The sequence below is a fragment of the Macaca mulatta genome, chromosome 8, assembly GCF_049350105.2.
Source record: "Macaca mulatta isolate MMU2019108-1 chromosome 8, T2T-MMU8v2.0, whole genome shotgun sequence".
Lineage (NCBI taxonomy): Eukaryota > Metazoa > Chordata > Mammalia > Primates > Cercopithecidae > Macaca > Macaca mulatta.
Genome location: NC_133413.1, coordinates 11,863,674 through 11,879,729, shown reverse-complemented (window position 1 = coordinate 11,879,729; position 16,056 = coordinate 11,863,674). Strand labels below are relative to the sequence as shown.

The window sequence follows — 16,056 nt, the reverse complement described above, 5'->3', positions numbered from 1 at the left end:
CTATAAAGGTGGGACATCTCAAAGTGGGGCCACAGGTGGATGGTGGATTCAGAGATTTTCTGATTTGCAGTTGGCTAAGGAAGGAAAGTTTTGTCTAAAAACTTGGGGTTGGCAGGAAGGAACTTTAAATTCTGACCTGTGGGTGTGGCTCCATCCAGGCCCCTCAGGAAGAAATTTAGAATAAAGAATCACAGTCAGACTTCAGTCCTCCATTCCCCTTCATCTGAGGTCTGTGCAGCCAGTGGGTCCACTTGGTAGAGGTCTAGGTTTCTAAGTTAGGCTGGGTTTCTAAGTTTCTCAGGGGACATATATTAAGATATTATTGGCTGGGCACGGTGGCTCACTCCTGTAATCCCAGCACTTTGGGAGGCCAAGCCAGGCAGATCACCTGAGGTCAGGAGTTCAAGATCAGCCTGACTAACGTGGTGAAACCCTGTCTCTACTAAAAAATAAAATAAAATAAAATAAAATAAATACAAAAATTAGCCGGGCACAGAGGCGGGCACCTGTAATCCCACCTACTCATGAGGCTGAGGCAGGAGAATCACTTGAACCCGGGAGGTGGAGGTTGCAGTGAGCCAAGATTGCACCATTGCACTCCAGCCTGGACAACAAAGCGAGACTCAGTATTAAAAAAACCCAAATAAACCCATATCTTTAGTTTCTATAAAGGAACCAAACACTCTGTGACTCTGACTTCCTTGGCTATTGTTTTAGGCTACTATTGCCTTCTTGCTTATCAGTTGCTCCTTTACTTTTCAAAGCTGGCTCGGTGCCTGGAGTTTCCCTTGAAGGAACTCAAAATTTTCCCTTATTTCCATGCTTGGGGGGTGCCCAGGAGGCCCCCAAGAAGGGTCTGTGGCCTGTCTCAACTTCTTTGCAAAACAGCCCAAGACTGGAAAACTGGAAAGTAGGAGGCCAGATCCTTCTGTGAGCATTAACTTGGCACAAGTAACCTGTGAAAGGCTTGCGTTGGACTGGATTTTTCATGCTCCCTTCTAGAGCCGGTGTTCCGGCCTCTGTGTGGAGCATCTTTGGAGATGAAAAGATAAACACTTATGACCGCTTCTCAAAGAGTGCTTTGGTTTGCAGGAGTTTAGTAAGCTGAATAACGGTCATAAATGATCTCTGGAACTTGTAAGTGTTATCTTATTTGGAAAAAGAGCCTTTGATTATCCAGGTGGGCCCTAAATACCATCAGAAGTATCTTTATAAGAGAGAGCAGAGGGAAATTTTACACACACACACAGTGATGTGAAGATGGAACAGGAAAAGTTTCTCCAATGTTGGCTGGAACGATTGGAGCCATGTGGCCACAACCCAAGGAATGCCAGCAGCCACCAGAAGCCAGAAGAGGCAGAGGACAGATTCTCCCTGAGAGCCTCTGGGGAAAGTGCAACCCTGCTAAAACCTTGATTTCAGCCCAGTGATACTGATGCTGATTTCAGACTTCTGGCCTCCAGAGCTGGGAAATACCAAATTTTTGTTGTTTTAAACTGTCAAGTTTGTGGTCATTTTTTTTTTTTTTTACAACAGCCACAGGAAGCTAAAACAAGGGGAAAGTCACCTGGGGTCTTTGCATCCTAGAGAAGCTCTATGTCCTGCACAGGTCCCCTTGGTACACCTCACACTTTGTCAGCCTAACCCTGAGACTTTTCTAATGAAAGGCTCGTGCTCCTAGCACCCTGTAGCAGAAAAAGCACTGGGAAAAGAATCAGAAGGTCTGCTTGGCTTTGAGTAGGTGTCACTCCATTTATCTGAACTATGGTTTCCCAATCTGATGACAGCAAGGACCACATTTTGTTCATGTTTGTTTCTCGGTAGCTAGAATTGTGCTGAGCACATCCACAGTAAGCACTTGTTGTTTGTTGAATAAAAAATAAGGAAATTATTATTACATTTTCCTGCCTGTCTCACAGGGTTGTTCACTGTGGAGCTTAACTTAGAAATGTAAAGTATTTTGAAAGTAGTAATGCAATAAACAAAAGTTAGGTATTATTGTAATTATTATTATTATTATTTTGAGACGGAGTCTTGCTCTGTCCCTCAGGCTGGAATGCAGTGGCGCCATCTTGGCTCACTGCAAGCTCCGCCTCCTGGGTTCACGCCATTCTCCTGCCTCAGCCTCCCGAGTACCTGGGACTACAGGCACCTGCCACCACAGCTGGCTAATTTTTATTTTTATTTTTAGTAGATACAGGGCTTAACCGTGTTAGCCAAGATGGTCTCGATCTCCTGACCTCGTGATCTGCCTGCCTCAGCCTCCCATCAGGCGTGAGTCACCCCACCTGGCCAAAACTAGGTGTTATTAACCAAGATGCAGAGCTCTCTGAACTGTGTTACTTGGAATGAGCAAGTTACAGCTGGGACCTTGCTGGCCAGAAACCAAATCCCTTATGCACATCTAGAGAGAAAACATTGCTCAAGAGGCTAAGCAGAACTGGAACCCAGAGGCTGTTTCTGTGAAGGCAAAGATAATTTTTTTTTTTTTGAGCTGAGCAGCTGTTCAGTCTGCATTTGAATCTGCCTAATTGCTCTACTCCTTGTAAATGGTGAGGGGTAGGAAGATGATAATCTAAGAAGCTGTGTTCCAAGGGAGGCTGAGATTGGGAGGATGTGGGTGCATGTGATATCATAAAAAATAGATCTGGTCTTTGTCCCCAGTTCCTGGACAGAGCTTCAAAAATACTTGGAATTTCCCAACAGGCGATAACAAGACCCTTCTGACTACATTTGAGCTTATGTTAATGTGACTGGTCGTGGGCCCTTAGAGAGCTTCAAGGGAGGGACTGATCATGCTATTAATAGAAAGACCAAGCATGTGATTGGAGGATTGGAATTTCCAGCCTTTCCCCCAACCTCTGTGGAAGACAGAGCAACCAGAATTTAAGTTCAGTTACATGGCCAATAATTTAATCAATCAAGACTACACAATGAAACCCACACAAAAACTCTGGACACCAAAGTAGAAGGGAGCTTCCTGGCTGGTGAATGTATCAATGTACCAAGAGGATGGTGCACACCAGCTCCATGAACACCAAAGATCCTAGGCTGGGGACCCTCCAGACCTTGCCCTGTGTATCTCTTCATCTGGCTATTCATTTGTGCCCTTTATAATAAAACAGTAATCCAAAATATAGTGCTTCCCTGAGTTCTGTGTCATTCTAACAAGTTATCAAACTTGAGGGGTTGTATAGTGAGATGATGAAAATTTGTAGTCAAATTAGACAGAAGTGTGGGTATCCTGGGGACCACATTTGTGACTGGCATCTGAGGTAACGGCAGTCTTGTTGGAGACTTTGCCCTTTAACTTGTGGGATCTGACACTAACTCAGAGTAGGTCAATGTTAGAATTGAATTGTGAGACTTCCAGTTGGTGTCAGAGAGCTAGTATTGGATCTTAGTGTAATATCCCATTCCTTGGACTTCTCCATTTGAAAGTCAATGGCAGAGGAAACAGCCACTGTCTCTGACCAGACTGTAACCATAATAGGTTCATTGCCTGGGACACAAAGCAAGTCAATACACCAAGATACTGGGTTGCAGCAGAGAAAGAGGCTTAATCATAGGGTCACTGAATGAGGAAATGAGAGGGGATTCTTAAATGCACCCCCTTAAGGACTTTGAAGTTAGGGTTTTTAAGAGTTTTGGAGTGGGCTGAAGTGTGGTCACTGTTTAGTCGAAGAAGGCAGAGTGAAATCTTGGGACAGGGAAATGAAGAAGCTGTATTCTCATGCTGGTCCCATTCCTCTGTGGAGTCTTTAAACTGGTTGCTGGAATTCAGGATCTGAAAAACATCTTAAGCAACCCTTAAACAAAAGGCTTGTGAGTCTAATGTCAGAGATCCTGTCTACAGGAACAATGAGGATGCAAATGGGTTAGTATCTAGTGCTGCATAACTTAGCAAGAAGGAAGTGGGCCGCAGTGAAGCCCAAATTATGCTTTATTATAACTCTGTTTCTGTCTAGAACCTGGCATGCAGTTTTTAGCAACCCTGTGGGGACAGTTTCAAGACAAGAAGGAAAATGGTAGTGTGGACTGAGCACAGGGATTTAGGCCATGTGGGTTCTGGCTCTGCTTCTGCCAGTAGCTCCGAGCAATGCCTTACCCTCCCTAGGGTCCTCATCTACAAAATGAGACCACTTAGTTACACATCAGAGTCATCTGAGGAGCTTTAAAAATGCAGTCTCTCCCAGCTCCACTCTTCAGAATTAGAGTCTTGGGACTAGGTCCCAGGGATCAGCATTTCAGAGTTTAAAATCTCCCCAAGTGACTCTCATGCAATTAATGGGTAGTTGATTGACTCAGGGTTTCCTCATGGCCCCTGATGATAAGAACAGCCTGGGCCACACTGTAAATCTACTAAATCAGACTCTCTCTACTAAATCAGGAGTGACTTGGGAATTGCTGTTTTTGTTTTTGTTTTTGTTTTTGAGATGGAGTCTCATTCTGTTGCCCAGGCTGGAGTGCAGTGGCACGATCTCCACTCACTGCAAGCTCTGCCTCCCGGGTTCATGCCATTCTCCTGCCTCAGCATCCCGAGTAGCTGGGACTACAGGCACCTGTGACCACGCCCGGCTAATATTTGTATTTGTAGTAGAGACGAGGTTTTACTGTGTTAGCCAGGATGGTCTCGATCTCCTGACCTCGTGATCTGCCCGCCTCGGCCTCCCAAAGTGCTGGGATTACAGGCACGAGCCACCGTGCCGGGCCAGGAATTGGTGTTTTTGACAAATGCTCCAGGTGATTCTTAACAACTAACATAGCTTGAATAAGCACCCCCTCCAAATCTCAGGTTGAAATGTGACTCCAATGGTGGAGCTGAGTCTTGAGTCTCGTGGGAGGTGTTTGGATCCCTCATGAATGGTTTGGTGCCCTCCCCTTGGTCATGAGTGAGTTCTTGCTCTATTAGTTTACACAAGAGCTGGCTGTTTAAAAGGACCTGGCACCTCCTCCCTTCTAACTCTTGCTTCATCTCTCACCAGGTGACACCCCTGTTCCCCATTTGCCCTCTGCCATCAGTAAAAGCTTCCTGAGACCTCACCAGAAGCTGGACAGATGCTGGTGCCGTGCTTGTACAGCCTGCAGAACCAGGAGCCAAATCAACCTCTTTTCTTTATAAATTGCCCAGCCTCAGGGGTTCCTTTACAGCAGTGCAAGAATAGACCAACACAGAAGTGTGTGGAGTGAAACCTAAAGCAGTGTTTCTAAAAGTGAGATCCTAGGAACAGCACCACCTGTACCACATGCATCACCTGGGAATCTGTTAGAAAAGCAAAGCCTCAGGCTCCATCCCAGACCACCTCAGGCAGAAGCTCTGGGGGTGGGTTCCAGGAATCTGGGATTTAACAAGCTCTCCAGGTGATGCTGATGCATGTTCAGTTTGAAAACAATGGACCCAGAGAGCCTCTAAAGTGCAACCTGCACTGACAATTTTAGTCCAAAATCTTGCATGGGCAATTTAATCTCTATGTCCTATGGATTCAGTAAAGTCCCTTTCTGGCAATCAGAAAGCTCAGTCTCTCTGGAGGCTCTGATGTGGTTTCATTTTGAGCCTAAGATCAATTGAGAGACCTTACTCTCCATCAAGACTGACTGGGAGACTCACGTATGCTGTCCTCAAGCCAAAAGTCAGGATAGAACTGCTTTCCACTATTGATTACAAAAGAATCAGCCTTCCAGAAGAAAAATCTACTCTCTTCATGGAACCTCCTCATGGCAGAAGCTGCTTGGACACTATTTTCTCCTGTAGCAGGTAAAAAATATGTGCAGGCTTTTCTGGCTTGGATCGTACAGTCTCTTTAAAGCTAACAGGCTCTGATTATTAAAAGAAAATTGGGAGATCATCTAGTCGAATCCTATTTTACCAATTAAGACACAGAGAGGATGGGAGCTAGTTAATAATTTTTCCATAGTAACAGAGATAGTAACGCAGTAGGTTTGTAAGAAAACTGAACTCAGACCTTCAGGCTTATTTCACTGAGCCACGCTACTTCAGGTGTTCTCAGCAAAGCACAGGAAGTAATAAGTCTTTTAAACCCTAAGACACTGCAACCTTCATGTGGCTTTTGGTGCCATCCATGCACATTCAGAGAATTCAGAGTCTACAGAAACAGTGTGGATTTGGATTCCTATTGGCACAAGGAGGCAACTAAGAGGAACAGGGGAGAAGATGGTTTTTCCAGGAAAAGTTAATGCTACACAAATAGCAGATCTTGCTGTAAAGGTTCTGTCATGAGCCAGGAGCTTTTTTCCTTCAAAATAACCCTGTAAGGTGGGCATAATTATCCCAGTTTTACCAGTGAGGAAATGATGCACAAAGAGACTGTGCACACTGATCGAGCCCAGTGAACAAAGACAGGATAAAAACACCTAGCTCTGATTCTCATGCTTTTCCTGTGACACCACACTGCTTCCTAGTGAGTTGCTTTGAAACCCGCGATTGATCTATTTTAGTCTCTAAATCAGTGACTCTTAACCTTGACTGCAGGTTAAAATTGTACAGATCTTTAAAAAAAATACTAATAGCTGCTGCCCTCCCTTCCATCCCTATTAAAACAGAACCTCTGGGAGTGGAGCCAGGATAGTGGCATTTTTTTTAAAGCTCCCCAGGTAACGTGAATGTGCAAACAGAGGTGCAAGCCACTTTTACATGTTCAATTTGCCTCAAAGTAATTTAGCTAACCAGGAATAGATACTGTTTTTGAAGATAGTGGTGGTAATTTAATGAAGTTACTCAAACTATGATTGAATTATATTTAGACACTAGGTAAGAGGGGAAATGGGGAGGAGAAGGAAGAGTTGACTTTTGTTAACTGGTTTATTGGGGAACATGCATGCAATATTTGCTGATTATCTGCAATACAGCTTATCTGAGGACCAAGCCCCCTGCCTCCACTCGACCCCCAGGATTCCCTGGGGCACAGTGTTATTTTGATGTTGGAGAACTTATGTATGTTTAAAAGTAATTAAAGAAAATTGAAAGTTAATTGTTCTGAACGTTATTTTACCGAGAGAAGAATTCTCTTTAAACCTAACAAGTTTTCTATTTAAAGGATTTTGTATCATGTTCCTAGGCTAAAGACAGAAGAAAGGACCTCATGGTAAAATTTTGGGTCTTGTCCAAAAGGCTTTTGAAGTAATAGCATATTCATTAAGGTCACAAATAGATCTTTAACAGAGGTCTTTCTTTAGGAAAATCGGTACCTCCCCTACTTTAATTAAAGCTTCCTGGTATGAGACATGCTTTTAGGAATTCTAGTCTTTTTGGCTTGATTCTCTTTTTTCGTTGTTGCGGAGATGGGGTTTCATTCTGAGACCCAGACTGGAATGCAGTGGCAAAGTATAACTCACTGCAGCCTCAGCCTCCCAGGATCAAGTGATCCTCCTATCTCAGCCTCCCAAGTAGCAGGGATTACAGGTGTGCCCCAAGGGCCTGCTACTTTAAAAATATATATATATATAGTCAAGACAGGATCTCGCCATATTGCCCAATCTAGTCTGGAACTCCTGGCCTCAAGTGATCCTCCCACCTTGGCCTCCTAAAGTGCAGGGATTACAGGCATGAGCCACCAAGCCCATATTTTGGCTTGATTCCCAAAATGCTTATTTCTACAGAACCTGGGAGCAACCAAGCCTCTACTTACGAGCTTTGAAGATTCAAGCAGTGAGGAACCCCATAGAGACCCCACCTCCTACACATCAAAGGCTCCCTTACCTCCTTCTTCACACAACACATTGATAAGATGGCAAAACCCAACCACTAACTGCATCCCCACAAAACTGCCATCTGCTCTTAAACTATTTCGAACTGAACCAAAAAAAAGTTTATAGATACACATATTTGTATTTTTTTCTGCCTGAAATTTTTTGTGCCTTATTTACTTGGACGGCATTTACTTAGTCTTACTTCATTTCAGTAATAGAATTTTTATGGTTTTTCAATAAAGACCTTCCATGCCAATTTTGGGGGGCTTCCTTTACCTTTCCAGATCAAAAGAGAAGGTTTAAAAGTCTACAATTCAGAGATAAGCATACTAAAAAATATCTTTGAGAAGGACTTAAGTTATTATACTAGGATTGTCAGCCTGGAGGAAACGAGCTTTGGGGTAATGTGTTAACTGTCAACAATTGTCTTCCCTGGAGGATACAAAGATTACTCTATGGAAGATGGTAACCAGCTATTTTGCACATTAAACTGAAGAAAAGAACAAAGGAATCGTAGTTATGTAGTAACGTTGCCACAGGAGGAATTTAGGGAGATCTGTAGAAGGAGGAGCTTCTCTGTTGAAACAGGTGGAACAGCAACAACTCTCTTCTTTGAAGCTTTATGGAGAAAGACAACACACCCTCTCATATTAACATTAGTTATTCTCGAGGGTAGAAGAATTAATGGAGGCCTTTTCCCTTTACAATGATAGAAACACAACTAGCTCTACTTATTTTAATTTTTGAAACAGGATCTCATTCTGTCACCAACGCTGAAGTGCAATGGCAGAATCTTGGCTCACTGCAGCCTTGACCTCCCTGGGCTTAGGTGATCCTCCCACCTCAAGCTCCTGAGTGGCTGGGACTATAACCATACTACCATACCCAGATATTTTATACACACACACACACACACACACACACACACACATACATATATACATATACATATACATATGTACGGGATTTCGTCAATGTTGGCCAGGTTAATTTTTTTTTTTTAAAGATGGGGTCTTGCTATGTTGCCCAGGCTGGTCTTGAACTCCTGAGCTCAAGTAATCCTCCCGCCTCAGCCTCCCAAAGTGCTGGGATTACAAGTGTGAGCCACTGCACCTGGCCACTTAATTTTAAATGGGGAAATAATTGGCTCACATGAATGGATGTCCCAGGGGCGGGCTACAGGCCTCACTGGTTTCAGGGGGTCCAATAACAGCCAAGGGCCCTCTTCCTATTCCATCTCTCACTCTGCTTGGCTTTATGATCTGAAAGACTTTCTCTTTGTGAGGCAAGATGGCTGGGGCGGCTTCCAGCTTACTTGGCTCTTAACGCTCCTTTCCCAAGATCTACATTAATGCAGGATTCTGACTGGCCTCAGGTCTGTCCCTAAAGCATGCACAGTTCCAGAGTAATCCTGTTAGTCAGACTGGGTTGTGAACCTGCCCTCATGGCAGAGGAAGTAAGAACTCTTGACTGACAGGACCCACAAATCATATGAAGTGTAGGAGAGTTCCAAAGGAAGAGAGGCAGAGCAGGCAGAAAAAGGAGCATGTCTACTGTAGAGGATACATCAGGGGAGAATTCCTCCTGTTTTTCTGCAATCACATGCTGACAATTGTGACCAAAGTCGTCGCAGAGTGCACTGATGTCCCAAACCCCAAAGCTGACAACTAAATAGATACATATATATTTGGCTGAACCTCAAGTTTGGAGTATCTTATCTTTTTCATTATTTTTGTTTTCTGGTTTTGTAAGGTTTTTTTGGGGGGTGCAGGGTGGGGTGCCAAAATCAGTTTTTAACTGAACTAGTTAAAAACGAGGCCTGGCACAGTGGCTCACGCCTGTAATCCCAACACTTTGGGAGGCCAAGCAGGTGGATCACCCAAGGTCAGCAGTTCAAGACCAGCCTGGCCAACGCGGTGAAACCTCATCTCTATGAAAAATACGAAAGATTACAGGCACCTGTAATCCCAGGTACTCAGGAGGTTGAGGCAGGAGAATCGCTTGAACCAAGGAGGCAAAGGTTGCAGTGAGCCAAGATCACGCCATTGCACTCCAGCCTGGGTGACAGAGCGAGACTCCATCTCAAAAAATAAAAGGGGAAAGTGTGTATTTTTTTCCCCATCTTTGAGCCACTGTTAACTAATCTGAGCCTGATTTGGTTTGAGTCCATGGACCATGACTTTCCATGAGGAATTTCCTACTGGCCTTGTCTATCCTTAGTATCTCCCTCCACCTATCACCATGTTGCAGGGGCCAGATGACTGCCCACCAAAGAGACCTTGGGTCTCTTTCTTCAAGTCCAGACCTCAAACTTCCCTGGCTCCAGAGAGGAAGAAGTCCAAGACTCCCATCCTCTGAAGTACCAAGCTGACTGACAGTGACCTTGCTCCCAAGTCCAAGGAATACGGTAACAATTGTTAACAGTGCTTTTGCCAAAGTCTGGCTCATTTGACTTAACTAAAACCATGTGTATCCTTCAGGGTTCTGAGAGGACACAGAATAGGTGAATGAAGACTCTCTTCATTCCTCAAATGGAGAGATTTTATGAAGAACTATTTACCGATGTGTGATCTGCATTATGGAAACACATCAGAGATTAAAGATATGCAGAGATTAGCAACGTTGGAAGTTATTAGCACCCCAAAATTCGAAAGATAAGGAAGAAATAGAGTTACCAGAGCTGGGTGAGAGCTGGAAGGCGAAGGCGAGGCCACCTGGCAGATGCTGAAGTCATGGAGAGAGTTTTCCGTTTGTCCTCTCCCTCCACTCTCTGATGCCCTGCCACTGTCTCCCAGGATCAAATCGACATGGCAGTCAGCCAGCAAGAGGCTGTAGAGATGCAGGCTACAGGCATCAGTGTCCCATGGCATAGAACAGAATAGAGAAGGGCAGAGAATGCATTGGGGAGGGAGTGGGGCAGAGAGAGAATAACCTGCACACCAGTGGAGCCTCTGGCACACCCATGAAATTGCAACATCCAAACTTAGTCTTAGGTACTTCTAGAATCTTTCCTCCATGATCAGCAAAGGGAAGACTAAATCTGCATCTCTCTCCTGGCCCACGTGCACACATGTGTATGAGTATGTGTGAGCAGGACACACTGGCTAAAGATTCTGAAATCAGACTCATCTTGAATCTTAGCCTTGTGACTCACGAATTCTATGATCTTGGATAAGTTGTTTAATTTCGCTAATCTTTATTTTGCTCATCTATAAAATGAAGATAATAATACTACTCACCTTAAATGGGTTTATGCCAATTAAATGAGATAGTTCCTATAAAGTGCTCAACACAAGGGGCAGCTCAATGGGAAACCCCAGGCGGTGTGACGTCCCCCTCTCATGGTGACCTCTGGGCGACACAGGCCCCCTCCCTTCAGGGTCCAAGACACCGAGCAGCCCTCAATAGAGGCTGATCCTTTCTGAGCCACTCCCTTCCACATAGAGGACCGCCCATCTCCCCAAAGCAAACAATTTTTAGGACCAATCCACTCTAAATTCAAATTAGAGGCAAGACAGATGAGCATTTTTCAAGCCTGCAAAGACTCAGTCCTGCTAAGAATGCACTAAACCCACCTCTTATATGAAACATCTGCATTGCAGCCAATAGGGTGACATCAGGGCTCCTTCAAACGGGGCAGTGACTGCTTCACATCTACATGACTAAGGGCCCATTGGTGATTTCCCCCAAATGAAGAAAGTGGTCCATAAATAATAGAAAATTATAAGCAATGTTAAAATGATACCTTTCCATCACTCATGATAAGAGAAATACAAATCAGTATATCCTTGGCGCGGTGGCTCACGCCTATAATCCCAGCACTTTGGGAGACCGAGGCGGGCAGATCACCTGAGGTCAGGAGTTTGAGACCAGCCTGGCCAATGTGGTGAAACCCCATCTCTACTAAAAATACAAAAAAGTAGTCAGGCATGGTTGCGTGTGCCTATTATCCCAGTTTCTTGGGAGGCTGAGGCAGGAGAATCGCTTGAACCCAGGAGATGGAGGTTGCAGTGAGCCAAGATCAGGCCATTGCACTCCAGCCTGGGTGACAGAGCAAGACTCCATCTGAAAAAAAAAAAAAGAAAGAAATACAAATCAAAACTATAGTAAGACACCACTCACTCCATACTAATAAGATGATTACTATTAAAAAAAAAAAACTAAACAGAAAATGAGTGTTGGCAAGGATGTGGAGGAATTGGAACCTTTGTGCACTGTTGGTAGGAATGTAAAATGGTTATAGTCACTGTGGAAAATAGTATGGAGGTTCTTTAAAAAATTAAAAATAGAATCACCATATGATGCAGCAATTCTACTTGTGAGTATGCACTCCCAAAGAATTGAAAAGAGGGTCTCAAAGAAATAGTTGCATACTACGTTTATGGCAGCATTATTTACAATAACTAAAATATGGAAGCAACTCAAGTGTCTATTGACAGAGGAATGAATAAGCAAAATGTGGTCTACACATACAGTGGAGTATTATTCAGCCTTAAAAAGGAAAGAAATTCTGACATATTCCACAACATGGATCAACTATGAGGACATTATGCTAAGTGCAATAAGCCAGACACAAAAGGATAAGATATTGTATGATTCTACCTAAATGAGGTGATTAAAGTAATCAAAATCATAGAGACAGGCAGTGGAATGGTAGTTGTCAGAATGAAGGGAGGGGAATGAGGAGTTACTGTTTAGTGGGTATTGAGTTTCTACTTTACCAGGTGAAAACAGTTATGTAGATGAATGGAGGTGATGGTTGAATAACATTATGAGTGTATTTAATACCATTAAACTATACACTTAAAAATGGTTAAGATGAATTAGTCAGGCATGAGGCGGGTGCCTGTAATCCCAGCTACTCCGGAGGCTGAGGCAGGGGAATTGCTTGAACCCAGGAGGCAGAGGTTGCAGTGAGCTGAGATCATGCCACTGCACTCCAGCCTGGCGACAGAGGAAGAGTCTAAAAAATAATAAATAAATAAATAAATAAAATGGTCAAGATGGCAAATTTTGTTGTGTCTATTTTACCACACACACACAAAAAATTTAAATACGGTCTCCCTCTATTGCCTAGGCTAGAGTGTAGTGCTGCCATCACAACTCACTGCAGCCTTGACCTGCTGGGCCCTAGTGATCCTCCCACCTCAGCCTCCTAAGTATTATTGATAGGTTGAATAAAAGATACCAACTTTACACAGACATACTTGCTATTTTTAACACAGTTTCAGATTTAGGCCCCACAAACAGAGGAATTCTGATCAATTCTATTTCATATAATTTCCATCATGTACCACCACACCTGACTAATTTTTTTTTTTTTTTTTTTTTTTTTTTGTAGAGACAGGGTCTTTCTCTGTCACCCAGGCTGGTCTGGTCTTGAACTCCTGGGCTCAAGTTTCCTCCCACCTCAGCCTCCCATAGTGCTGGAACTATAGGTGTGAACCACTATGCCCAGCCCATAATTTTTTTTAAAAAAGGTACTTTTCCAACTTCAAAGAACAAAACAGAACAAAATGTCAGTCTGTTCAGGCTGCCGTATCAGGCTAGGTGACTTAAACAGAATTTTATTTTCTCACAGTTCTGAGGACTAGAAGTTCCAGATTAAGGTCTGGCTGGGTCAGGTTCTGGTGAGGGCTCTCTTTCTGGCTTGCAGAAGGCCACCTTCTTGCTCTATGCTCACAGGGCTTTGTCTTGGTGTGTGCACGTTGAGAGAGTGAACTCTCTCCTCCTCCTCCTCTCAAAACGATTCTACCACATTAAGACCCCATCTTTTTTTTACCGCACTTACCCTTAATTACCTCCTAAAAGGCCTATCTCCAAACACAGTCATATTGGGGTTAGAGCTTCAACAAATGAATCTGGGGGGGACACGATTCAGTCCATAGCACATAACAAACCTGTAATTTTACAAGTCACTTAATTACCAAAGTTCTTCAGACCTCCTCAAAACACCCCTGTCATCAAAACAGTCTCATGAAAAGCCATAAGGTCTACTTATGAGGCAACAGCATCACTTGTAAGCACATATCCAACAAAATTGTGTCCATGTACTCACCAAAAGACACACGAAAGAATGTTCATAGCTCCAAATAGAAAGCAACCCAAAAATCCATTTCAGGCAGAATGGATAAACGGACTCCAAGATACCCACACAACAGAAGACAGCACACAGAGGTGAGAAGCAACAGCAGCATGGATCAACCTTACAAACAAAATAGAAGCAGCAGCACAGTAAAGTACATATTGTATTATTCTATTAGGTCAAGGTCACTATTAGCAAAATTACAGTCTAGGAGTCAGAAGAGTAGTTACCCTTGGGAGAGGGAAGTGATTACTTTCTAGCAATGCCCTACTATTCTAATTCTCCTTCCTCCCTCCCTCCCTCCCTCCCTCCCTCCCTCCCTTCCTTCCTTCCTTCCTTCCTTCCCTGACAGCCTCGCTGTGTCGCCCAGGCTGGAGTGCAGTGGCATGATCCCTGCTCACTGCAACCTCTGACTCCCAGGTTCAAGTGATTCTCCTGCCTCAGCCTCCCAAGCAGCTGGGATTACAGGTGCACGCCACCAAGCCCGGCTAATTATTTTGTATTTTTATGAAAATTCATCCAGATCCCGTGGTTTCTGCACTTTCTCTATGTATGTGAGACATCAATAAAATTTGCTTTAACGGAGCCTTGAATCCCTCAAGGTCTGGCATCTGATTCTAGGCATATCCAGCTTTCCTGGTCCTCCACATGTGTCCACTATGGGCTGCCTCTCATGTGCTTTTTGTAGAACTTGGGCAAGAGGTCACGGTGGGAGAAGAACGCAAGAGAACAGCTGCAAAATCCCTCAGGAGAAGAAGGCACCGAGTGAACTGGGACACAGAATGAAGCCAGAGAGGATGGCTGGGCTGGCGGGAGCACAGCACAAGGGAATTTTGGCAAAATGAGGGCAAAATTAAACAATATGGTGAAAGAATGGGGTTTAGGGGGAAGGATTTGCAAAACTGGATAAAAAGGACAGAGTGGAAAAGGCAAAACGTTATTTTGGCCCCATCAGTGCAGTATCGTATCTGCACATAATGTGAATTTAAGAGGGAAAAACCAGGTTCCCGAAGAGCGAATGCAAATCAGTGATCAGTGCCGGCTGGCTCTGTGCTCATTTGCATTTGAATGCTTGGAACATTTCCTGCAAGACGAGATGTGCAGAACATTCCGCTGCCGTCTCACCGAGCAGACAATGCTGATGTTTGTGCTGTCACCAGTGGGCTTGTTCGTTATAATATCAACTTCTTTTAAAATTAAGGGAAGGGAAATGAATATTTATTCTCTGTAGTCAGGCTGTGTGGCACTTCGTGGCTGAGCCGACAGAACTCTATCCACCAGACCCCAGAATATTTTAGAGCCCAATCTATAGATATGATCAAGACACACAAAGCCCGGAGAAGTCTGTTATACTCTTCACAAAAAAGAAAAGCAGGGAGGCCGGGCGCGGTGGCTCAGGCCTGTAATCCCAGCACTTTGGGAGGCCGAGACGGGCGGATCACGAGGTCAGGAGATCCAGACCTTCCTGGCTAACACGGTGAAACCCGGTCTCCATGAAAAAATACAAAAAAATTCGCCGGGCGAGGTGGCGGCGCCTGTAGTCCCAGCTACTCCGGAGGCTGAGGCAGGAGAATGGCGGGAACCCGGGAGGCGGAGCTTGCAGTGAGCCAAGATGGCGCCACTGCACTCCAGCCTGGGCGACAGAGCGAGACTCCGTCTCAAAAACAACAACAACAACAACAACAGCAGGGGTGGGCAGTGTTGGGGTTTGGGGTTTACCACCACTGCACTAGAGTCTAGGCAACAGACCGAGACTCCACCTCAAAAAAAAAAAAAAAAAAAAAAAGCAGGGGTGGGCAGTGTCTGGGTCTAAGGTTTTACCTCTGAAAGCTACCTGGAGAAAGGGAAAACCTAGCAAAGCATCACCCCCAAGAGGCCCTGGAATTTTAGCACAACCTTTTCAAAACCAACTACTAACCACCAAGTGCTGTTTCATGAAATTTGCAGGTATCATATGTAATTCTCACAGCTGTTAGGACTTCAGTGATGTTATAAGGAAGTTGGGGCTCAGAGAAGCTACAGAACTTACCTAAGCACACACAGCCACCTCATGAGTGATTGAAGTGTTCGGCTCCATTTGACTCCTACGTTATGTTCTTTGCGTTCTGCCCTATAATCTCCGAGAATGACTGAAATTTTAAAGAGATCAGTAAGTTGAGAATGAGTCTACAGACAGCAGAATCTGGGAGAAAAGATTTTTCTTAAGGCAAGGAAGCAGATCAGGAGCAAGGTTTAGAATATTCTACGCAAAGTTCTCTCAGCTC

General features: G+C 44.3%; 1 protein-coding gene across 7 annotated transcripts in view; it reads left to right on the top strand.

Moving 5' to 3' along the window:
- Positions 1-6,989, top strand: part of LOC114680180 (uncharacterized) — a 70,003-nt gene extending 63,014 nt beyond the window's left edge. For all 7 annotated transcript variants that reach the window (XR_013397065.1, XR_013397063.1, XR_013397062.1 and 4 more), the window contains one exon: positions 4,986-6,989. Coding sequence is in view for 1 of the 7 variants with exons in the window: in XM_077943017.1 (XP_077799143.1) it covers positions 4,986-5,122 (137 nt within the window). In the remaining 6 variants the exon portion in view is untranslated. The remainder of the gene's footprint in view (positions 1-4,985) is intronic.
- Positions 6,990-16,056: the final 9,067 nt, after the last annotated feature.